The sequence below is a fragment of the Branchiostoma belcheri genome, unplaced genomic scaffold, assembly GCF_001625305.1.
Source record: "Branchiostoma belcheri isolate BF01 breed outbred unplaced genomic scaffold, Haploidv18h27 scaffold106, whole genome shotgun sequence".
In the NCBI taxonomy this organism is placed as follows: Eukaryota; Metazoa; Chordata; class Leptocardii; order Amphioxiformes; family Branchiostomatidae; genus Branchiostoma; species Branchiostoma belcheri.
The window spans coordinates 824031-849371 of record NW_017802447.1 but is presented as its reverse complement, the minus strand read 5'-3'; the positions used below and the strand labels follow the sequence as shown (position 1 = coordinate 849371).

Genomic DNA, 25341 nt, shown 5'->3' with positions numbered 1-25341 from the left:
GACAATCTTTTGTATGGACTGAGGTAACTTTTTGCCTCTATTCTCCAGTGCCAGAGCAGGTGTGCCCACACATCAAGTATGGCACCTTCGGGATGTGTGTTGATGAGTGCAGCCATGATGACATGTGTGCTCCCAACCAGCTCTGCTGCTCCAACGGATGTGCCAGGACCTGCATGGAGCCAGTCTCTGCCCGTAAGTCAAACGTCTAACCTGTCTATGTATGCAAGCTGTGTACTTTTGTATCAAGGAAATTGTAGTGCTTGCAAACAAACAAACATACAAACAGTGATTGCAAGCTAGTGCTTGCTAATAAACAAACATACAGTGGTTGGCAGCTGGACAGGGATGACTGACTGGACAGACACGTTCTTGAAAGGCAGTTTTTTATCAGGTTACCACGTGATCAACCAATCACAGATAAAGTTGTATTTGTGCCTGCTATATGGCAAGGGGTGTCTGCTTTGGATTTAGTCAACAGGATTAATGTTTAACAAGCTGGGCATTGAATGGTGATGTTCTACTCACTAAATCTTCCGCAGCATGTTAGAGCAGCACCTACTCTTGGCACCTTTAAAAGACTGCTAGTATCGTAACTGACTTTGACTGAACGATTTTGGACACAACGACTTATGAGTTATTTATTAGTTATTGCCATTTTGTTTATTTATTTACTTTGTATGAGTACCTTATGTATAAAAATTATTACTTTGTTTTCATTTGTGAGTAAGTAGTATTTATGACCCCCTGACACTCCTCCACGCTTGACCTCTATGAAAAGCGGCCGAAATAGCGGCCGATTAGAGCATGTAACACAGTTACATATCGAGTTGAAATAAAGGCTCAAACAAACAAACAAACTAAATATATAGTATGATTATAAAATTGGCTGTCACTACCTGCATGTTAGAGATTGTATCAGACAAAAAATTAACTGGTAATCTCAATCTTGTGAAATTACTAAAATACAGTGTAGATAGATCACATTGAAGACCATCCAAGGCAGCATCACTGTATCCTAGCTGGTGTTCCACAAACACATATTCAATGGAACAGTGAAACATTGACCAGACTTCTAACCCAGGCCTGTTATTGTGTTTGCAGACTGTGTTGATGAGACGGGTGAGTCCCACATGCAGGGCTCCACCTGGCAGAGAGACTCCTGCACCGTCTGCAGCTGCATGAATGGTGACATCACCTGCCACACCTCCAAGTGCATGCCTGTTCCCCACGGCTGCCTGCCTGTCCACACCCCCGGACACTGCTGCCCTGCCTTCGACTGCCGTAAGAATTTACTTGAATGTGCTTCCTGTATGTAAGACTTAGCCTGTATTATGGTCAATTCTTACAAGTAAAAGATATTGTACTTCATGTAAGATAAGTCTAATATTCAGAGCCACTTGAAAGCCTTGTATTACAGTAGTACAATGACAACATTTAGAAGTCAAAGTGTATCTGGAACAATACATTTGTCCATGAAACAAGATAAGGACAGCCAGGGAATTGACTTTTTTTACAAATAATGCGTAATGATAACATACTTTTTGCCTTCCCAGCTATCAAGGAGCGCCTGTGCACCAAGGAGGGTCAGCACTGGCAGGAAGATGTCTGCACCAACTGCACTTGTCAGTCAGGGAAGGCCATCTGCACCGCCCAGGCCTGCCCCCAGGTTCCCACTGGCTGCAAGCCCATCTACAGTGATACCGAGTGCTGCCCACGCTTCGAGTGCCAGGACAGTGAGTGTCAAGTTTGTCTTATATATGTCTGCTTCTTAAAATGTTTGTGCTACACATTTTTCTCTCATAAAGACTTTAGAAACATTTCTTGGACATAAAATGAGGACACAAAAAAATTCTTATCGTCTTTACATTGACTGATTTGTAAGTATGGAGGCTTTGGATTGATCTTGGTCTATTCTGCAATCTTGCATTTCAATATGCAAGGACTTTATTTTCCTAAGATATACGTATAGTTTGAGATGTGTCAAGATATAGTTGGTAACGTATAAGTTAGTCCAAGCTCCTCCTTTGAAATTCAGTCATTCAACATAAGTGATATGATGATAATTGCATTTTGAATTATTGTACTGGTGTCAAATGGCCAGGTGGTTAGGATAAGGGACAGGAGATCAAAAGGTCATTGTTTTGATTCTGTCCCTGCAGCCACAAAAGGCTGTGGAACTACCTTTTACTGATATTCTTTTCTGATTGACCAGGCTGTATGACTCAGAGTGGCTCTGTGATCCCCGATGGTCAGACCTACAATGTGGACAAGTGCACCAGCTGTGTCTGCAGGAATGGCAAGAGCATCTGTACCCCCACCGTCTGCCCCACACCTCATCCCGACTGTGAGGTCGTCCATGTGGAGGGAGCCTGCTGCCCTACTGTTGTCTGTACTCACAGTAAGGGTCAACAGAAAGTGCGAAATGGATTCAAATAGAACAAAACAGAGCAAAATATCCCCTTTTCCATTGGACAAAAATCTGTGACTAAAAATCATTGGTCATTGAGATTTTTGAATGTGTCTTTCTTATTCCCTCCCTGTGTAGTGGACAAGAAGCGCCCGTGCCACTTTGCCCTCCAGAAGGTTCCATCCCTGATGCTGATGGGCAGGACTGTGCCCATGACCGGAGTGTTTGTGCCATCATGTGACATCAATGGATACTACAACGCCACCCAGTGTCACGGCTCCACCGGCTACTGCTGGTGTGTGGACCGCTTTGGTGAGGAGGTCCCCGGCTCCAGGGTTCACCACAGCACACCCATCTGCAGTGAGTCTCTTTATTCAGACATTACAAGTGCATGAGACAATACATTGTACATTTTTGTCGAAATATTTTATAGAGTGATGTGGCTCCCTCACCTTGCAGGCATTGTTTTAAATTTGTATGGTTTGCATCCCACTTAATATGTACTTTATGAGATAAAGGTTGTTAAACTATTTATAAACTATTATGTACACGTTGTGTTCCAGAGCCCAGCACCTGTGTCCACAACGGTCACATGTACCGTGAGGGTGACCAGTGGCAGAAGGACACCTGCACCACCTGCACCTGCATGGGTGGCCAGGCCATGTGTCACAGCGACACCTGTGCACCTACACCATCTGGCTGCACCCCTGTCATCGCTGAGGGACAGTGCTGCCCACAGTTTGTCTGTGAAGACAGTAAGTTGTCCTTTTATTTTTATATTCTGCTATTCACTGTTGCAATACCCATATTAGCAGGATTTTACTATATGTTGAGGCCATTGTGTATTAAATTAAATCAAACAAACCCCTAGCCTACACATTCGGGAAAACTCAAAGCACTTCCCGGATGTCTGAAATCTCTGATTTCTTGTTGCAGAGTGTATTGACCTTGTGGGCAAGGAGTGGTCTATTGGAGAGAGCTGGCTGGTTGAGCAGTGCACACACTGCACATGTGCCCGTGGAGACATCAAGTGCCGCGTGGAGCAGTGTCCTCATGTGGAGGTCGAGTCTAGTTGTCAGGTCATCCCCAGTGAGGGACAGTGCTGCGCCAGCGAAGTCATGTGTGATGACAGTAAGAACATCCTCAATTATCAAGGAACTGAAGTTGATTCACATCAGTGCAATAATATGTCATTAATGTTACCATTTGGCAAGACAGAGTGACAACATAATATTACATGTAATAGTCCAACACCTCAGCAATAGGGCCATGGGTATGCCATTGTTGACATACGGGTTACCTTGTGAACATGATGATGATGATGAACCAGTGTCTTTTTTGTTGTGTTCCCAGAGTGCGAGTCTTCCCACGTGGCCCACTGCCTGAAGAACCCGTGCCTGACTGCCACCTGCCCAGGCTTCCCCGACGCCATCTGCAAACCCAACTACTGCGGCAGCTGCAAGGCCACCTGGGTGGACAGGTTCGACCAGGAAGTCATCTGTCAGACAAGTAAGACTTTACTCATCAATCAAAAACAATACTTATTGGTTAAGTCATTCTTTTAGGCCAGTTTGAGGTCACACGCTGAAAATGTATTATACTGGAGAGAGATCGCTATATTGCTGTATCAAGATATAATATACAGCTGTTGTGCATCAGCGCCTGATTTTTGGTAAATCCATCCACTTTCTTTGCAGTTGCTTGAGTAACTTTCGTACCTTATATCCTGGATGTCTAACCTACATACGTATAAGGTACATTTTTGTAGACTACCAGTAATACGTTTTTTCCTCTTGTGTATGCAGCTGGCCCCTGTGATGCTACTGTGACCAAGCGTACCAACTGGAACACCATGTGGAACCCGAGATGTGCCGTCAATGGTTTCTACACCCCCAAGCAGTGTGACAGTGAAGGGTCCTGCTGGTGTGTGGGGCGTGATGGAGAGCTGAAGCCAGGCACACGCAAGGCCGACGGCAGCACTGTGGAATGTATTGATGGTAAGGAGTAGAGGTGTTCTATTCCTTCTGAAATGGTTAACAGTCAAGATGATATCCAAAATTGTAGTGACTGTCTGAGACGTATCCTTCTTTATCATATATTTGCCACATTATTTTTTACAATTCAATCTATAATCATTTTCACCTAGAAAACAGTGACTATACGGTTTGTTACTGGTTTTTAAACCAGTAACAAACAGTATTTAGGAAATAAGCATGGTTTTGATTTAAAAACCATGCCTATTTCCTAAATCCATTTACACACATTTGTACACACAGTGACAAACAAAAGCACACACACACACACACACTTACATCTATAAGCACAAAACATGTCTTGTCCTTGGTGCTGAACACTATCCACTGAGTGCAACCTCCCTTACCATTTATTTGCTTATTTCATGTATGTGCCTCTTTGATATTCCTAAACAGTGTGTTTGAGAGACCTCTAGTGCAATGCTTTTACCTAAACGTAAACCATTTTTTCCAAGTGTCTATATTTTTAAAACTTCTTTCTCTCTTCCATCTCAGAGCCTCCATGTTGGAAGGAGCAGCAGGATATCCAGACACTTGTGTCTCAGGGACATGACATCACCAGGGACCCTCAGTGTGACACCAGGGGGTACTACAAGTCCCACCAGTGTGACCCTGTCACCAACAAGTGCTGGTGTGTGGAGAAGGACGGCCATGTTGTGCCTGGATCAGAGACAACCACTCACCAGAAACTCAGCTGTAGTAAGTTTCATGTTTATCTTCATTTCTTAAATCATTTCATCCCTAACTGTACCTGCCCTATACTACAGTTTGAGTTGAGTACAGTTACTGTATAAATAATTGCTCTAGGTTTACAGCATCAATAATGGCAACATAGTGGAAGTACATGTACTGGCACCTGTTTGCGAGTTTTATGAGTTTCTGCTAAAAGATTACCAAAGGAAACATCTTAAAAATTCCAAACATTTTGAAGATTTAGTAACTGATCATGACTGTACCTTTTATTTGCTGTAGACAGTTCATCCCCCTGAGCAACTTGTTTAAATATTTGTTTGAATGCTCCACAAGTTACATATAGGAGGGAGGACAAAACAGGTGTAACATTGTGCAGTAACTTTGTGTTTTCATAAGTAACTGTCTGTACCTTTGTTTCAGGCAAGCCTTGCTTTGGTCAGAAGCCCCAAAAGGAGACGTGTACTGAGTATGGTAGCTGTAGTGGCAACAACTTCTGCCACATCCTCCCTGGTAAATCTCAGGGCTACTGTTGTAAGCCAAGAGGTAAGGTTTCATAAATATTACATAAATCTGTCTATTGACAGTACGTACTACAATAGATGAATTAAGACCCACAGAAAATTTATTTACAGGGTGAACATAGTCAGCCTTTCTGATGACATTCTAGCATGTTAACAACAAGTTAACGTTTTTGAGCTTACCTGATGATGACGAGCACATGTTTACCGGTAAATACATCATGTATCTATTCAGACACCTTCATATGTTGAGAGAAATGTCATGTACCCCCTGTGATGCAAGCAGTTTTGTGTATCTGAAAATTGTCTGTTTTGAAAAAGGCTGTCGCAATATTTTGTCAGACAAGAAATGAGCAATGTGGAATAAAAAGGAAGAATTATATTTTACAACTAAACAAATCTCTCTTGTTTCTCACAGCCTAAGAAGTCCTGACCGGTTGATCGAAACACCAACAGACTAGGATATTTTAGGACTTGACTCCAGCCATATTCAGTATATTTGTCTAGATTTTTTACTGCGTTCTCGCTGTTTCACGCCTACAACTGCATGTCGTATTGTATGCTTTGTGGTGAACTCTCTGATTTGTTGTTACAGTTTGTAATTTGTGCATTTGGTGGTAGTTAGTGTTACCGTTACATGTCATAATGGAATATTGATGACATCAGTTTCTGTTCTTATTCCTCTATGCAAATAAAGGTTTCATAAAGCATTATCCTTCTTGTGTCTGATGTGAATGTTAAGATTACTGTGTGTTACTGTACTCTCTAGTAGGAAATGGAGAAGGTCAATAGAATTCATCACCTCTACACATTTTGGGAAAAGTAAACAGGAAGTCTTCAATTCATGCATCTCATCATAAAGTGGCGCACACACTAAATTAAAATGGTTCAGAGGAAAGCACTGGTCTTGCTTCTCCTGGTCTCCAGTCGTTTACATCTTGTGATAAGAAGCGGCCCAACAATGCCCAGACAACTGAAATATACTGTATTTGCTCCAGAGCAAATGTCCGCCATTCTAGTAGTAAATGGAACAGGTCAATAGACTAATCATCGCGCCTGTCACATTCTTGGATTTTCGAAAAGGAAACATGCAGAAAATCTTCGATTCATGCATTTATTCATAAAGTGGCCAGCTGTGACCAAGGTGCACACACTAAATCAAAATGGTTCAGAGGAAAGCACTGGTCTTGCTTCTTCTGGTCTCCAATCGTTTACTTTTTGTGCTGGAAGCGGCTCAATGCCCAGAGAACTGTTATTCGAAAGTGGTCACTTCTTGTCGTTGTCCCGATCCAAACGGGGAGAGTTCTCCTTGCAGCTGGGTTGGAAATGGAGGAACCTACAGCTTTCCTGTATGTCTTGACGCCATACCAACCGACTTACCAACAGAGACTGTAACAGTCTTGATCGAGCATCTCACTTCTCCGAAGCTCATTGAACAGTCTTTTCAGAACCTCCCTATCTTGATAAGACTTCACTATCTGAATATCCGACAGTCGAACGTTTCCACAATACAGCCAGGGGCTTTCCGGGTGCAAGGTCTCCGGCACTTAAATCACCTTTATCTCATTGACAACCTCATCTCCAGGCTAGGTAAGTTTCAAAGCGATGTCATTTTGGAAGGCGTACCATATACATTGTATACAAATATAACGTTATATACACGTGGGCAGATGAGTAGATACATAAATAGAGAGAAAGCATGTAAATGGTGTATAGGGTCCATAATAATATATACTATATAATTCTGAATCAATAAATTATTTGTGTTAGACTGAGAAACTTACGTTTGAGCGCCCACTGATCCCAATGTGAGAATATGTTTGTTTCGTAGTTTTCTAGACATACATGTAAGACGAAAACTGCTAAAAAAATTAAAAAATTCGAAATATTCCATGTTGCTTCAAAATCATTTCATATTCATCATTGTATTCAAAATTGAAACCACATTTGGATTACTCGGTATTTTTATAGCGTATAAAATTCACCAACTAGCTGTGAATCTACTCCATCTCCCAATTCATGAGCCCTCTTTTATTGACCCTCAGAGCCTGGCACTTTCCTCGGGCTTGGGAAATTAGTTGCGTTACTTCTCGACAAGAACATGATTTCCAGCATATCCAAACATGCATTCCGTGGCCTACCACAGCTTTGGGTATTGCGGTTGTCTCAAAACCGCCTGACTTCAGTGCCCGTTAACGCACTTCTAGATCTGAAGTTTAACCCATTGTTGCTGGCAAACGTTCAAAGGAATCACATCACTACTATCGACAAAGATGTTATGCGTTTGCTGTTGGGGCAAACCAGGGGCTTGAATCTGGATATAAGACACAACAAGCTGCGATGTGACAAGGATCTAACGTGGTTCATCTGTAACTTGCCGGACCTTCCGCAAATTACTAAATCCAACTTTCTGAAGTGTGCCTCTCCCCCTGACCTCCGGGGAACTAACCTAACTACCCTGGAAAACGAGCTCTGCCAAACTGACGAAGACAGGACACAACAAGAAACCGAGTCTAAACCATTCACTGAACAATCCATGACGACAGCCTCTAGAAATGATACCATTCCCACTGAGGGACATACAGAAATGTCGCTCAACAGTTCAGTCTCTGAGCATACCACGCAGATTAACTATGTCATTAACTTTGGGGGGAATCCCGTCATCAACGATGGTGTCAACATGATGGTCACTGCCATAATCACCGCTGTGACGGTGCCTCCGCTCCTCGTGTTGGCAATAGGAGTTATCCTCTTCATCATAAAGGTCTATCTTGGTACAGATTTGCCTCATCACGCCGTACCAACGGGAAGTAACGGAGAAGGTACAAGACGAACAGAGACCGATGATATCGAGCCATATGCGGTGGCCTATGATGACTCGGTTCTACCGGGAGTCGGACATGACAGAAACTCAACCACAAGCGGACGACCTACCCCTGCTCGCAACAAGACCCCAGAAGACAACTACACCATTCAGCCGTATGCAGTCACCTATGATGAACAGCCAGGATCACAGCTTCAGTCCCATACAGAGGCCAGCAATGATGACCTAGAACAAGACGACAACTATGAGATCCAGCCGTATGCAGTCGGCTACCCTGACTCCCCACAAGCCGAAAGGGGCCGTGCAGATGCAGATTTACCAACACTGGAAAACAGTGGTACTGACGAGCAGGCAACAAACGGCAAAGGATCCTTTTTAGCTGAAGACGACATACGACCAAATTTTGAAGCTGGTGAAGCGCAAACTGAGGGTGATCCGACAGGAGACGGCGACGGTCCTTACGGAATGGACGGAGGGGACGAGAGTCAAGAAATGCAGCAGTACAAGAGTGGCTCACAAGCCACCAAACACAGCGCATGTTCAGCGTACAACCCACATGATTGACAGATTGAGTGACAGACATCACCAGCCAGTGCTGTATAAAGACCGAGTGACACTGCGCCTCCACACAACGATGCGGAAACGCAGATGGCACTCATTAAATGACTTTGTAACATTGGTCGAAAGTTTGAAGAAGTAACTCCCATCTTCTATAGTTTCTGATCAATATCTGTCAATATCTCTGGACGATTTAATGAGAGAACGTAAGAAAGTGGCGGAAGATGTATAATTCAACTTTCTCTGACTTTCTATATGTAGGCACGACATGGGTTACAAATGCATAATGACATGTTGATGTGTATATAGTATTAGCAGTATTATATCTTTCATGTTCTGTATTTCTAGTTTGCGTCTTTGTATGACACGGGGTTCTCCCTGAAAGCAATGTTTACTGGTTCGTCTTGCTGATTGGCTGTTGAGATAATGGATCATCTGCCCTAGAACAACCAGTTCCAGGCTCCAGTGCCACACACTGACAATAGGAACAACTGCCAACAATCTTCTTTTTTAAAAATTGGGATCTATTTCAGGCTTGGACCACTTGGTAATAGTTCGCTTTTGGAATGTTCTACTTTTGCACAGGTGTGAGTTTGGAATAGTACATTATACATGTAGTGGGTAGGGAGATGGACTGATATATGCTGTATTTGCTCCAGAGCAAATGTCCGCAATTCTAGTAGTAAATGGAACAGGTCAATAGACTAATCATCGCGCATGGACATTCAGTTCTGGGAACCGGAAATCTTCGATTCATGCATCTCATCATGAAGTGGCCAGCTGTGATGAAATTACCAAGGCGCACACATTAAATCAAAATGGTTCAGAGGAAAGCACTGGTCTTGCTTCTTCTGGTCTCCAATCGTTTACTTTTTGTGCTGGAAGCGGCTCAATGCCCAGAGAACTGTTATTCGAAAGTGGCCAATTCTTGTCTTTGTCCCGATCCAAACGGGGAGAGTTCTCCGTGCAGCTGGGTTGGGAATGGAGGAACCTACAGCTTTCCTGTATGTCTTGACGCCATACCAACCGACTTTCCAACAGAGACTGTAACAGTCTTGATCGAGCATCTCACTTCTCCGGAGCTCATTGAACAGTCTTTTCAGAACCTCCCTATCTTGATAAGACTTCACTATCTGAATATCCGACAGTCGAACGTTTCCACAATACAGCCAGGGGCTTTCCGGGTGCAAGGTCTCCGGCACCTTAATCACCTTTATCTCATTGACAACCTCATCTCCAGGCTAGGTAAGTTTCAAAGCGATGTCATTTTGAAAGGCGTATCATATACATTGTATACTGATATAACGTTATGTACATGTGGGCAGATGAGTAAATAGATAAATAGAGCTGAATAGAGAGAGCATGCAAATGGTGTATAGGGTCCATAAATAGTACTATGCTATATAATTCTGAATGAAGTAAATTATTTGTGTTTGACTGAGAAACTTACGTTTGAGCGCCCACTGCTTCCAATGTGAGAATTCGTTTTGTAGTTTTCTAGACGTACATGTGAGGCGAAAACTGTAAGAAAAACAAATGCACGAAATATTCCATGTTGCTTCAAAGTCATTTCATATTCATCATTGTATTCAAAATTGAAACCACATTTAGATCACCTGGTATTTTTATACCGTATACAATTCACCAACTAGCTGTGAATCTAGTCCATCTCACAATTCATGAGCCCTCTTTTATTGACCCTCAGAGCCTGGCACTTTCCTCGGGCTTGGGAAATTAGTTGCGTTACTTCTCGACAAGAACATGATTTCCAGCATATCCAAACATGCATTCCTTGGCCTACCACAGCTTCGGGTATTGCGGTTGTCTCAAAACCGCCTGACTTCAGTGCCCGTTAACGCACTTCTAGATATGAAGTTTAACCCATTGTTGCTGGCAAACGTTCAAAGGAATCACATCACTACTATCGACAAAGATGTTATGCGTTTGCTGTTGGGGCAAACCAGGGGCTTGAATCTGGATATAAGACACAACAAGCTGCGATGTGACAAGGGATCTAACGTGGTTCATCTGCAGCCTGCCGGACCTTCCGCAAATTACTAAATCCAACTTTCTGAAGTGTGCCTCTCCTCCTGACCTGCGGGGAACTAACCTGACTACCCTGGAAAACGAGCTCTGTCAAACTGACGAAGTCAGGCCACAGCAAGAAACCGAGTCTACACCATTCACTGAACAATCCATGACGACAGCCTCTAGAAATGATACCATTCCCACTGATGGATATACAGTAATGTCGCTCAACAGTTCAGTCTCTGAGCATACCACGCAGATTAACTATGTCATTAACTTTGGGGGGAATCCCGTCATCAACGATGGTGTCAACATGATGGTCACTGCCATAATCACCGCTGTGACGGTGCCTCCGCTCCTCATGTTGGCAATAGGAGTTATCCTCTTCATCATAAAGGTCTATCGTGGTACAGATTTGCCTCATCACGCCGTACCAACGGGAAGTAACGGAGAAGCTACAAGACAAAGAGAGACAGAAGATATCGAGCCATATGCGGTGGCCTATGATGACTCGGTTCTACCGGGAGGCGGACATGACAGAAACTCAACCACAAGCGGACGACCTACCCCTGCTCACAACAAGACCCCAGAAGACAGCTACACCAATCAGCCAGGACCACAGCTTCAGTCCCATCCAGAGGCCAGCAATGATGACCTAGAACAAGACGACGACTATGAGATCCAGCCGTATGCAGTCGGCTACCCTGACTCCCCACAAGCCGAAAGGGACTGTGCAGATGCAGATTTACCAACACTGGAAAACAGTGGTACTGACGAGCAGGCAACAAACGGCAAACGGCCAGTCGGTCAACCGCTGTCAGCTGAAGACGACATACGACCAAACTTTGAAGCTGGTGAAGCGGAAACTGAGGGGGATCCGACAGGAGACGGCGACGGTCTTTACGGAATGGACGGAGGGAACGAGAGTCAAGAAATGCAGCGGTACCAGTGTAGCTCACAAGCGATCAAGCACAGCGCATGTTCAGCGTACAACCCGCATGAGTGACAGACATCACTCGTCAGTGCGGCATGAAGACGAACTGACACTGGACCTCCACACTATATTGAGGCGGAAACAGATGGGTGCCACTAAACCTTTCAACATTGGTGTCCCATATCTTCAAAAGTTTCTGATTTAGTCCCACGTCTTGTCAATATCTCTATGACAGATTCAATGGGAGAATTTAAGAAAGTGGCGAAAGTATGTGTATTCAAGGAGGCTTGGTGTAATCTAACTTTTTTTGAATTTCTAAATGTAGGCACGACGGTTACAAATGCTTGTGACATATTGAAGTATATATAGTATTAGTGATCATTATTTCTTGTATGTTCTGTATTTATAGTTTTCGTCTTTCTGTTAGCCTATACCAGGCTTCGGGGGTGACTGGAAAGAGTAGAAATTGGCCAAATAGAGAGATAACATGCCGAGGGAGTTGGTCCGCTAGAGAGTACATGTTGCCGCACCCGCCGAGTACTCTTTCCGACCGCCTCCCGAAGCCTGGTAGAGGTTATAATTCCATGGCACAGGGACTCTCTGAAAGCAGTGCTCACTGAGAAGATATCGTTTGAGAAAAATGATCAAAAATAGTATTTCTTGAATGAAAAAGAAAACACCTATGCAGTAGTAACAGGATAAGGCTAGACATATGTGCATCGTCTATTGTGATTGGTGGCAGCAAAAAGTAGGTTGCATCAAAAGTAGATTGCGTATGTAGGAAATTGGCCAGACAAATTAAGTGCAAAGTAATAAACTGGAGGTGGCCCAAATGTATAATTAATAATAGAACGCCCCCGCAACACGTGCATGAACAACATGTGTATGTTACAACACCGTGAATGGGTCAGTGCTGAGGAAAGGGGGAAAAGTGACACTATTTTTTTGCCTTTAGCACACCACTATTCATAGCCAAAATCAGATTCAGATTTGTATAGATTTCATTCCTACGGACCTATTCTCTTAGATGTTAAGTTAGATGAATGTATCATATTGATCGTCCTCTATCTGTTAGTAGTAGCTGGTTGCTTTACTTATCAGATTTAATGATCAAAATAAAAACCGTATTGTGCATGTGATTGATCACGACTTAGTTGTTGGATGAGAAGGATTTTGAAAACAAAGATCATCGGAAGAGAATTGATTGTGAAAATATTAAACATATCTTGATTTTTTTTTTACCACAGTTCAAGATTGTCTACATGCCCCTTTCAGCGTCGGCACTGTTACTTGTGATGTCTATCTGTTGACCCAAGTTGAGTTCTTTATTGGCCCGCTTTACACACACCATTTCTAATACACAGCTAAATTTTCGCTCAAGTCGACTGTTCTAGTCGACTTGAAAAAGTTATGTTTAAAGCAGTTCTTTAAAAGTTATGTGTAAAGCATTTATTTATTGCTAGTTCATGCCCGAGGGCTAATCGCAAACAGACATTGACAAGAACAATGTGTACAGAATGTAACAAAAACTACTATATGCTAACCAACCGAAGTTCTACGTATACGATCTACTTAGTTATATATAACTTACTATCTCTACTAAGTTAAAACTAATAACGTTGGTATACAGGATAAAGAGTGGATATACATATACCAACTACTTATGCAACAGAAATTTGAATTGCCTTGTGTACAAAATAAATGGGAGGTTGAATTAAATTGTAAGCCTATATGGAAAAACATATGGAAAAACCAAACATATAATCCTATTGGTAAACATTTGATGCAATTGAACTATAAGCTTTTACACCGTATATTCCATGTGGCAAGTTACTTAAGGTTTGGAAGATAAAAACTACTAATGTTTGTAATTTATGTAACTGTATCGATGATTATAATCATATGTTTATTGCATGTTGTAGGTTAAATGTTTTCTGGAAATGTGTCGAAAATTTTATATGCAAATTCTTTCAGTGCGATGTAAAAAATCAATTATGATATCTTGATATTAGGATATAAAACATACTTGTCAAACTTGCCCAGCACAATTAGAGACATAAACACTACTTTAAACATAGCAAAGTATGTAATCTGGAGGACATGGTGTGAGGGAGGGAGAGATGTGGGCGCTCTGTCGCTGGTCCACATATTTAGGGATGAGGTAAAATATTTTTTACCTCATCCCTGAGTGTGTGGACTGGTGGTGGACAGTTTCGCATCTTTCCTTCCCTCACGCCATGGCCAGGAATTGGTTTCTGGTATTCATCACATTACTGAAATCTGAAAATATTTGAAATTAATGTCTCACTAGGACTCTTTAAGTCAACATGTTTTAACATGAGTATTTATACGGGCTCTAATAGGGTATGAATTCAACAAACCTTTTTTGTACATGGAGTATTTGTGATTGGTCCGTGTATTTTGGGGATATGGCTGTAAAAGTTGTTAAAAGTAGCTGTGTATGTATATGTACTTCTACCTGTACTTGTTTTCATGATCTGAATAAACAGTGTTTTAAAAAAAATAAAGAGTGGATATGCAATACATAAACAGGTAAGAGAAACATGGTAATGCTATTCTATTCAACTTTAATATATAGTGCTATCAAGGACTATTGACACTTTGACATCAATAAATTTATTTATTTATTTATTTATTGATCAATAAATGCATGACGACTCGGTTCAGTTACTGAGTTCCGCGACCTTGAGTACGTAGGTACCCTTTTGTGTATGAAATGGATCTCCCTTTTATATATACGCGACGACCTGCACACCGGCCCCCGCGTGTGAAATGGATCTCCCCTCCGCGACCTTTCACCCCTACGGTGCGCTGTAGCGTCCATGCTGCCTGGCTGTGGCTCGCGTGTGCTGCTAAACTTGCTGGTCCCTTCAAAAACCCCCAACGTCCGTGCTCTCCGCTTGTCGTCTCGACTTCTTGGGACCATGGCTTACCAAACCATCGAGAGAGGAGCACCCAACACCCTGGACTATCGGATTTTCTTCAGTAAGTACACCGTTCAGTTGTAGCTGACACCTGATCCGGCATGCATGTGCACTATAGGAGCGTGCACCGTATATTTCCTTGTGGCCATAACAAGAATGAGGTAAGAGAAAGAGCCGTGCTGCTTCAGAGAAAAAATATTAGCTTTAACTTGTTACCCAGTATTGACAAATAAAGCGAGATTTCCACATCATTAAATTGTGTTAACCTTTTACAGCCAACCTCACTTGAGGTCGGCCTTTTGATCCTGCCACACCCTCCCTTCTAGCACATTTTTGAGAAATCACCCTTGTCACCTGTTTTGTTGTCTTAAACGCTGTATTGTTGTCCATAAACACCATGTTCTTGTTATGTGTTCTCGGTAGAATCCAATGTAACGCACGTGTGTTTCGTTTCGCACATTCTATGCAGTAAATCATACCTTACTTAGCCCGGCCGTACTGTCAATCCAAAGGTCGATTTTGCCACGTCGATTGTTTTTAAAAAGAAGCGTTGTTTGCCTATGACGTCTGTTTGAAATGTGTGAAAGAATGTTTATGAGTGTAAGTTAAGTGTCTTCTGTTTTTAACTGTCGTGTGTTTAAACTAAAACCTTAATTGTTCATTATACAGGATAGAGGCATCGGGGGCATTCTTTTTATAGAAATAATCCATGGTCCCTGTGGGGTTTCAGTGAAAGTGAAAGTGTGAAGACATAGTTGTGAAACTGTCATGTCATGGCTCCTGGGGCTTCAGACTTTAGAGTACACGGGCAGGAGAGAAGGTTCCTTTCTTTTGGAGGACAATTAGACACTGATGAGTTCTGAAGTGCTACTCAGTAGTCAAGTGTTTGTATTGAATTACATTAACTTAATTTTCTCGGCCAAGAGTTAGAAATTTCATTATGTCCACCAAACATGGTAATGTTACATGTAACGTTACAAACAAGGAGTCTGTATGCCTTCTTTCATGTACTGGCCAGATTGATTTTATAGTAAAGAAATTATTGACAGGATGATCCTGTCTATAGTAAAAAAAAGCCCTAGTCTTTAGGTATAAGTTGTACCATTAATCGGCCAGCTCTCTCTTTTTTTCAGAATTCATTATTATTCAGGGTGTTGTATGATTAGTACTGAACTTTTTCTTAACTGCAACTAGTCCATTTTGATTGAGTTATATATGTGAAATCAAGGTCTGAGTGATTGTCATGGCTCAATTGTTATGTGGTCACAGTATGTTACATAGTACAACAGGAATTTCATTGTCCCATTCAATGATTGTTTGCATGGTCTGTGGACTTAAATAAGTTTTACTAAGTCATTCCTCTGTCTAATCTCCCCATGCCATGTTTTGAAGCAGACTTGCAGATTTTTCTGATTGCCTGCCTGGACTTCACCCCCCCCCCTCAAAAAAAATATTATGCTGATCAGGTTAAAACATTTTAAATTATCTAGGCTGACATTGGAGAACAAAACCTGTAGTTTAGAAGCTGGTTTGCCAACCTCCACAGTCCACACCAATATTAATAATGATAATAATAATGATGGAATACTACTGTACAATTGGCTTGTATTCAATCAATAAATGGCCTTAAATGCTGACATGAAATGTGTTTCCCATGTTGTGGAATTTAGATAAGCAAAGTATATGTTTGAGGTATTTACACAGGAGGGATAAGTGTAACAGATGATGATTTTCTGTGTCCACAGAGGGACCAGAAGGGCCAGTCTCACCATTTCATGACATCCCACTGTTCTCCAACTCTGAGGTAAGGTGCTGAGATGCTCTTGCCATTCAGAGTAATATCAATATGACTATAAATTTCTTTGTTTCAGGTATGTCATCCATATAAAACAAATATAGAAACACAAATAAACTAGACAGACAACAATTGATACATGTTGAAAACAAAGAGTGCAAAAAGGAGACTCTACTTCCCACTGAAACACAATTTTAATTCAATTTCAGTTGTTGCATGCAAATTGCATTACCAACAGTACTTTACTTTGACCATTCATTACACTGCAACTGGGTGTTTCTGGCAAATGTGATTCTTATTCTTAATGAACCTGTGACCTTGAAGCCTGACATTGTGTGTATAAATATACTTACATATTGATGCTTAAGGCTGAAAGCATAATGCATGTAAATCTGGTGTGCTGGCAGGCTTTTAGTAACTCCCAGGTATGGTCTTGACTAGTTGTGGTTTATGAATTATAAATGAGACATCCATTCAAGGTTACATGTACTGTATGTCTCATTGGCAAAGCTTTCTAGGTTGTTCTTCTAATGACCTCTAAGAGATAAAACTACTTTTGTCATACTATAGTTTTGCTGCTACAACCTGTACAAGCTTGGGTGCAATACAAATTGTACTTGGTCATGGATATGAACTAGTCTTTCTACAGTTTTTTTAGCTTGTGTCGGAATACCAGACGGACAAAGGTTGTTTTTTTTCCTTTGTGTAACATACAGAACAAGACCTTCAACATGGTGGTAGAGGTGCCTCGCTGGACTAATGCCAAGATGGAGGTAAGAATGTCAGCATTTTTAAGAAAAACTTTGTAGCCCATTGGAAAAAAAAGGAAACTCCTGTATGCTATACTTTACCAACCCGATGACACTATTTTTGTTTGTAGCTCATTTCTTGTTTACATCCTTGTTTTTATGTTTTGGAATGTTCATACAATAGTTACGTTTTGTATATACAAAATTTTTTACATTTTGGGGGGGGGGTGATGTGATGATGTTTTAAGCAACATTGAAGGGGTAGGCTGTTTGTCAGAAGGATGTTTTTTTTTGGAAGTTTTAAATCTATGATTTCTTGTTGCAATCTTGCTCCCATGATTCTTTTAACAAGCTAAGAAATTTCTGCTGCATGGGAAGCAAAGGCTTGCTAGGCAATTCTAAATCAAACTTGACTTACTGTAAATGAAATTGATTGCATTCAGATTGCCACCAAGGAGAAACTGAACCCCATCAAGCAGGATGTGAAGAAGGGGAAGCTGCGTTATGTGGCCAACTGCTTCCCGCATAAAGGCTACATCTGGAACTACGGCGCACTACCACAGGTGAGCTGGACCAGTCTCTCAAATCAGCATTGGCTCCAAGGTTAGGCAGTAGTGTGAAGGTAACAGGAACAACTGCTCCTCAAGTAGCTGTCTTCATACATAGTTTCAAGGAACATTAAGGTTTTATGTCAATTTGCATATAACATACATGCACTATGGCCACCCCAGCGCCACACATTAGCCACATTTAGCCCTGGGCGACTACTTTGTACATACCACAGATTCACTTTTTCTTTTTGATTTTGTAGATAGTGCACCAAATATTTTGCCATATTATTGATTTACTTTCTGTTTTTGCACCACCATCACCGGTCACGCCAGGGCTTTGACCGCCTGGACGTTACATCCTGTGAGGGGCATTGTCCAGTATTGTATAGAAAAAAAGTGTACATCATTTATACACTACTCTTCCAACATAATAAAGTTAAAGTCATGGCACCTAAATTTCAGGTGTTGTAGCAAGCAACAGATGAGTGCTATGTGCATGGTGCATAGTATATTGAGATTTTTTCCCCCATTTTCATCCTCCAACAGACATGGGAAGACCCAAACTGTAAGGATGAGTCCACTCAGTGTATGGGGGACAACGATCCCATCGATGTCTGTGAAATTGGCCATAGGGTAAGTTCTTTTCATGTTGATAATTACGCTTAATGTCAATTAATCTCAATGTCCTTAAAAAATACTTACAATAGCAATGCTTGAAAAAAGTAGGTCATTATATTATTAAATCCACCATGCAACCATATACAGTGTGTATTAAAAACTGATATATATATCGTTAGTTGTGTTGTTGCATGTAATGTTCCATACTATTGAACTGTAATAGTTAGTATACATGCATCCTTTTGCAGGTCAAGAGAAGAGGAGAGATTGTTCAGGTTAAAGTCCTTGGCACTCTGGCTCTCATAGATGAAGGTTTGATCTGTTTTTATTGTTTAACTTCATGTTCAATACTCAAATTCATATACATTGTATCACTATAAAGCATCATGCAGATGGCAAGTACAGGTATATGTCAGTGTTACAGTGTACTTAAAAGAAAATACCACCTACAATATGCAGGTTAGTGCAGTTAAAATTGGATTGCTGCATTGACTGTTACCACCCATAAAGTCAATGGTTTCTGGACAGTTTGAAGTGTGTATTATTAACACCAAATAAAGCTATTTTTGAAGATAACTCTGAAGGACCCTGTTTGTGTTGCTAGGTGAGACAGATTGGAAGCTGATAGCAGTTGATGTGGAGGACCCAATGGCTAAAGAAATGGACGGTAAGGAACTTTTTATGTCACCTTTGTCATGTTATAAAGCACTCTTAACCAGGATTAAGATAAGAGCTTTATTGACCATATAAAACCAAAGTACACAGTCCTTTAAAAATCTACCGGTGTTCTAAGTCAATCTACCAGTGTCCTAAGCACGGATGTTGATATGATGTCATGTTTTTAATGTAGTAAGTGGTGACTGTTATTCCTTCTGTGTTCTATTGTAGACATACAAGATGTAGAGAAGAAGTTCCCAGGACTGCTGACAGTAAGTATAGTAATGTGACATTTTTGCTGCCCAGTGCATTTTAAGAATACCTGACTGTTTTATAACCTCCAACAAATGTATTATATAATAGCAAAAAAGCTCTGTGTGGAGAGAGCTATATCTGTATCTGTCATAAACCAAACTCCATGACTGTCCTGCATATTCTTAGGACAAACATTAATAATATTAGAACAGAAATTGGACATATTTCTGATAGAGGATGAAGTTTTCATCAGAGGTATAAACAGATACGGTAGCCAGTTAGCCAGGAGTTTGGGAGAGAAGGGCTCCATCTTTCAATACATTTGTACAATGCCCTAGACTCGGGATTAACAACTCACTGCCCCTATGGCCTCAAACAGGCCTTTACCTATATATGGCAAGAAATTGGACATCGTAGTTCCTTGCCACTACTGCCTTTACCTTTACCTACCTTTAATCTGATTACTGATTATTAATCTCTACAGGCTACAGTTGAGTGGTTCAAGATCTACAAGATGCCTGATGGAAAGCCACCAAACACGTTTGCTTTCAATGATGAGGCCAAGAACAGGGTAGGTCATTTTGTCTTCAAGTTTTACTGTATACTGTCCTCAGCAGGTCATGTTTAATGTCATTATTACTACATGTAGTATAACTTCCTTCCTTCCTTGCAGTATGGAGACAGTAGAAACATTTTTGTAACAAAATTTCAATCTTTAAGGAATTAATGACTATGAAACTTACATGGTCTAATGTTCGCTCTTGATTAAATTACTACTTGACTGAATGTTCACATTTTTATGATGATGGGTTCTTCTTTCAATTTCAGGACTTTGCCCATAAAATTATAGAAGAGACACACCAACACTGGAAGGCACTTATCAACAAAACTGTTAAGGACACCAAAGGCCTTGCAATGTGAGTACTGGCCACTGAACAGAAAACCAGAGCTTTTTAGTTTAGTTTCTAGTGGAACCACAGCATGACAAATATAGGCTCCAACTATGGAACAATTGAATGGTGGTTTATACAACCAAACCTTATCAGTAAAAGGAATAAAATGAGAAGAAAAGGACCTTACGTCAATTGCTATATTTTGCCATACATATTTTATTTTAGTGAAACTATGTACGGCAAGGATGTATTTACTGGTATATAGACTCATGTTTAGAGTTAAAACTTTATATCCAATACTGAAAGTTCTCTCACCTACTGAGCTTTCCACCAGTCACTCTGGTCTTCCTCAGTAGACTGACCCAGTGAGGCTTGTCACATGGCTTCTTTGAAGTGTGACGTGAACACTGGGTCAAAGGTATCTGGTAGACGATGTCGGCCCCCGTCGCTAGATGAGAGAACTTAGCGACTTAGCGAATGTTAGCCGTATTAGGAAGGTCTGACTTCCCTGACTTACAGGTAGCTACATGTATAGTAATTACTAGCAAGCATCTAGAGGACTGATCCTTTGGAGGGCCAATAGCATATTGATTTCATCAGGCTATGAAAGTTCAAACTTGTTGTTTTCCCTACAGTGCTAATGTGTCTGTTAAGGACAGTGCAGAAATGATATCTGCTGCAGACGCCCAGGCTACTGTTGACGCCAGCCCTGAACTACAACCTGCTGAAGAAACAGATTCAGCAGCAAGTGAGTTTCTTACCATACACATGTCCAGCACTATTCAATGACATTCTATATATTAGATGTAAAATTATGGAAACTATAAGGTGGCAGTATATTAACAATAGTATACAGTGTTTTAATAGTCATGTACATGTGCATGGACTTTTAATATTAAGCATTATAAGTGGCATTTTTAGATTAGTGTTTCATGCCCTTTATTTTTATCCTTTAGACCACAGGTGCATTTAGCCCATCAAGGCATGAAAATGCATTATTACTATATTTTAGAGTGTCCCTTCACTATGTGTTTTCTAACTCATGTTTATATTTACAGTTGACAAGTGGTACTTCATCGACTTGAAGAACAAATCTGTGCTGTAAACAAGGTCAAGAACCTACAAGGACATCTACTGTCCAAGATGTCATCCTTGAAGCTGTTGCTTTTTAAGATCAAAACAGTTTTGTCAGAAATGAGTCAACTGTACTGTCATCACTTTGAATTCCGTCTTCTTTGTAAATCCGCATCCCTGCTGTTGTTGAGTCGTGTTCAATTGTCTAGTGTAATTACCTCTCTGAGGTACACAGTAACATAACTAACATTTATGTTGTACATTGTACAATAAAGTCTGATGGTCCACAAATACCTTTGGCTACATGTGTATCACAACTTCTGTCTGTCTGACTTGACCCTTCTCTTTTGTCTATAGTTCATCATGTAACACTTGGCCCTATAACATAGCATACAATATCATGTCAATTTATGGGAAAGAAAGCAACTATCACTTCACAACATACATAATATTGTAAACAAATAACACAAAATTTCACTTTTTGATATCCAGAAAATTGTGATGAAATTTACACCTAGAAGCGCCAGTTAATAGTTAATAGCAATTACTGTGCACATCAATTTGCTATGATGAAATGATCAACCGAAGCATACATTTCTTCATAGTACCTTAACTTCTGTACTAACATAAGTACTGGTAGATTTATTTTCGCTGAGGTTGTACCTGCCTGATAATTTTACCTTTCTAATTACTTAACAATGTGTAAATGAATAGAATGAATGTCCACAACTAGAATGTATTGGGAGGGGCTGTCCACAATATTGGGATGGAAGTCAAGAGCGTGTCTACAACTTGTGTACAAAGGGTGTGTGTGGTCGCTGAGTCATGCCCCAAGCGATCCTGAAGAAAACTGCAGTATGCCAGCCTTAAATTCAGTGAGTGTAATTCTTTGTGTTAGAATAAAGTTTACATATTCAAAAACAACATAACCTACCAAGTAGATCACAGACGGATGCCTTTCCGATTAAGTACAAGTACCTTAGCTGGTCCTTGGTCGGTTGTTTTTTTTTTGTCACAACACAAGGAGGACAAAATACTAGTTTTAAAGTCTTTCAACGGCCATACCACCCATACTTCTCTGCAGGCCACGCCCAATCTGTGTGTGGTTGACCTTTTAACTTCACAGGTTAACATATCATGACACATACACATGTGAAGATACAGGGCTGAATTTGAAAAAAAAATCTATACAACTGGAAACCTTGTTATTGACATGGATGACAAGGTCGGTCCTACATTATTTATCACCGCCTATGGTTTAATAGGCGCCTCGGCCCTTTGTTTAGAGCACCGCACCAGTCAGGCCCACAGACCGGTCGGACCACCACCTTATCCCCGAACAATCCACCTACAATCGGGAGAACAACGATTTCGTGTTTGTTATTAACACGTTCAAAATCACGTTTTGTAATGCCACCACTTGTAAGAAAAGGATAGTGCGCGGCGATTTTGATTCGCAAACTGTGGACGTGTTGCTCAAGAAAGTGAAAGTCAGGTAAGTAAGAGTGAAAGTGGTCCATGCAACGGGCCAGTGACTTGGAACGGCCCATCATTTATATTCCACTACGTCACTGAGTCATAACCTATGGACAATAGCGGCCTATTGTGGCGGTGACGACTCCCTTGTCTCCCAGGGGAAGACGGCAGATTCATAATAGCTGTTGCTTCTGTTTCTTCTGTGTGCGTTTGTGTGTGTGTAGCAAACACGACTGTTTAGAACAGGGGTGTCGTACCTAGCACGCCGCGGGACCAAGGAAAGCTCCTGGGTGGAACAGGACGCCGTGGGAGTCGTGACATCTCTCAACCACGTCTCCGACATGCTGCCCGTACAGTCGGCAGCGCGATGTCTGTGGTCATGCGTCCTGCTCAGTGTCTTGTGCCGATCGGCTGCGGTTAGTATGAACTTATATTATACTCATACTGCACTCGTGTAGTTTCAATGTTCTTCTTTACCAACGTAACGACTGTGCGTACTATAACTCTGACCTTCCCAGAACTAGAACCTCCCAGGACGTCTAGAAAGACATTCGTATATTCAAATATGAGTCAACGTTAACGCTGCCTAGTGTTAGCCAGTCACGATATGGTAGTAGTCAACAAAACAGGCATGGTTGGGTCAGAAACGGGAGGAAACAATGCTATGAAGGTTTGATAACAATACAGTGGCATGTTGTCCCCAAAGACATTATTACACAATGTCCTTGCTGTCACAGTTTAAAAACACACGGTCAGATAGGCATGAGATTTATGAATGGTCCAGTCTTGACCGTAGAACTCCCTTTGGCCTCTCGTCGAAACCTGCTAGCCTCCTACAGGCTTCAGAAGCTACTGGACTGAGTGGAAATTTAGCGGCAAACTGTACTCCTTTAGCGGACCAACTCCCCTCGCATGTTATTTAATTTTATCTGTCCAATTTCTAGTCTTTCCAGGCTCCTGAAGGCTGGTAGACGGTAGACACCTACAACTGGCTCCTTGGTCCATGAATCTCCAAGAATATGTTATCTTCGTGTATTTGCACCGGTTTGCACGTAATAATTTAGACCATCTTGGTGTGAACGTTTGTATAGATGTATGAAATTTTGATGTCAATTGTTAAACACTCCAGGACCAAAGCAAACTTACCCTGTAACGCCGGGCAAACAAAGACGCGGCATTGTGAAAGTCAGGAGAGATATGTCATCCGCTGGGGAGACCCTTGCCTTCAGGACGATTAGTTCACGTAAAGGACCTTCTGTTCTCAGAGGCCAATTTTCACGGTCCCTTCTGTATTCAATTGAATCAGAAGTTTCCATGACTCCGGTACACATCGGTTCTGCATAATATGTATAACCTGGAGTCCAGTCTTGTTAGCAATAGTCTGCTCCCTAAAATCCGGCGTGGTAGAATTTTGGGGATCAGACTATAGACCCCAAGGCTAAAAAAATGCAGCGAATGCCCAAGAAGCTTTAAATTACGTTGCGCCACCGTAGTTTCTCGAACTTAACATTGAGGTCTTAAATAAATTCCCGTTTCAATTCACAATGTCGTTGTGATAAAAACAATCCAATTGCTATTTTACTATATATACAACTACTAAATAGCTGAAGATTGCTTTTCGTCCAGAATACGGTGACCCTACTAGGATGATGATCCCACGCCCGTATGACTCAGTGACACGGCTAAAACTCCACTTCAAACTTGAAAAGCACTAAATATATGAACAATGGCAACTTGGGCGTGTGCTCAAACCCCTGGATGATACAAGAATAGCAATGACTAGTAAGCCGTCATGGTACGGCCTGGTATGTCCTCTAAGCTTCAGGTAGACGCCCTAATCTGCAAGCAGTCGAGGAGGAAGTTGCGGCATTCTTTCTGTTGTTAACTTGGACGATAAACAAACGTTAGGTTCTGTCTGGAAACGAAGCCCGAACACCTGGGCCCCAGTTTTTGGAAAAAAAGTTGTAAAGTAGGAGAATAAGGCGACGAGGATTTTAACCGCCCCGAGTGCTATACCTGAAAACTAGGGCACATCCAAGGACCATATGTAGAATAGTACCAAGGACGTGCCCGGTACGGCTTGATGGGTCATGGGACAATGAACAGGTGCCCTCAGGCCAGGGGCACACGGGCGCGCGCGCGGGCTCTACCGGGCGAATACAGCTCTCTTCCCTGACCTTGGAAAAGAAACCGCCGCGCCCGTAGAATTCGAAAGAAAGTCAGCACAGGACACTAGGCTTCCGACACAGCGTATATATTATCTGTCAGCGTGCAATAAATATAGTTTCTTGTCTTTCCTCATTTCCTAAATCTTGTGTTCGTAATCTTTGAGG

At 41.5% G+C, this 25341-nt stretch overlaps 4 protein-coding genes and 1 pseudogene across 5 annotated transcripts in view; all 5 read left to right on the top strand.

Moving 5' to 3' along the window:
- The window catches only part of LOC109478354 (kielin/chordin-like protein), a 36534-nt gene extending 30170 nt beyond the window's left edge, over positions 1 to 6364 (top strand). The window contains exons 39-50 of the mRNA XM_019779885.1: positions 49 to 192; positions 1102 to 1281; positions 1554 to 1733; positions 2213 to 2398; positions 2546 to 2767; positions 2971 to 3162; positions 3344 to 3538; positions 3761 to 3916; positions 4213 to 4404; positions 4936 to 5139; positions 5554 to 5676; positions 6070 to 6364. Of these exons, the coding sequence (XP_019635444.1) occupies positions 49 to 192; positions 1102 to 1281; positions 1554 to 1733; positions 2213 to 2398; positions 2546 to 2767; positions 2971 to 3162; positions 3344 to 3538; positions 3761 to 3916; positions 4213 to 4404; positions 4936 to 5139; positions 5554 to 5676; positions 6070 to 6074 (1979 nt within the window). The 3' untranslated portion in view covers positions 6075 to 6364. The remainder of the gene's footprint in view (positions 1 to 48; positions 193 to 1101; positions 1282 to 1553; positions 1734 to 2212; positions 2399 to 2545; positions 2768 to 2970; positions 3163 to 3343; positions 3539 to 3760; positions 3917 to 4212; positions 4405 to 4935; positions 5140 to 5553; positions 5677 to 6069) is intronic.
- A 450-nt stretch (positions 6365 to 6814) lies between these two features.
- LOC109478118 lies at positions 6815 to 9039 on the top strand. The gene is made up of 2 exons (XM_019779608.1): positions 6815 to 7241; positions 7697 to 9039. Exons 1-2 carry the CDS (start codon positions 6815 to 6817, stop codon positions 9037 to 9039), a joined length of 1770 nt encoding a protein of 589 aa, XP_019635167.1.
- Positions 9040 to 9851: 812 nt separating this feature from the next.
- LOC109478108 lies at positions 9852 to 12067 on the top strand (annotated as a pseudogene).
- A 2731-nt stretch (positions 12068 to 14798) lies between these two features.
- On the top strand, positions 14799 to 21822 carry LOC109479089 (inorganic pyrophosphatase-like). 2 transcript variants are annotated; one of them, XM_019780967.1, is made up of 12 exons: positions 14799 to 15001; positions 16686 to 16744; positions 17452 to 17508; positions 17928 to 18047; positions 18582 to 18668; positions 18902 to 18965; positions 19258 to 19320; positions 19542 to 19582; positions 20050 to 20136; positions 20394 to 20482; positions 21094 to 21206; positions 21517 to 21822. In XM_019780967.1, the coding sequence occupies exons 1-12, from the start codon at positions 14839 to 14841 to the stop codon at positions 21561 to 21563; spliced, it is 990 nt and encodes a 329-aa protein (XP_019636526.1). In that variant the 5' UTR covers positions 14799 to 14838; the 3' UTR covers positions 21564 to 21822. The 2 variants fall into 2 exon arrangements, with proteins under 2 accessions (XP_019636526.1, XP_019636533.1); XM_019780974.1 differs by lacking the exons at positions 21094 to 21206; positions 21517 to 21822 and having other exon boundaries at positions 20394 to 20486.
- Positions 21823 to 23140: 1318 nt separating this feature from the next.
- Positions 23141 to 25341, top strand: part of LOC109478098 (sushi, von Willebrand factor type A, EGF and pentraxin domain-containing protein 1-like) — a 33760-nt gene continuing 31559 nt past the window's right edge. The window contains exon 1 of the mRNA XM_019779588.1: positions 23141 to 23424. Within this exon, the coding sequence (XP_019635147.1) occupies positions 23350 to 23424 (75 nt within the window). The 5' untranslated portion in view covers positions 23141 to 23349. The remainder of the gene's footprint in view (positions 23425 to 25341) is intronic.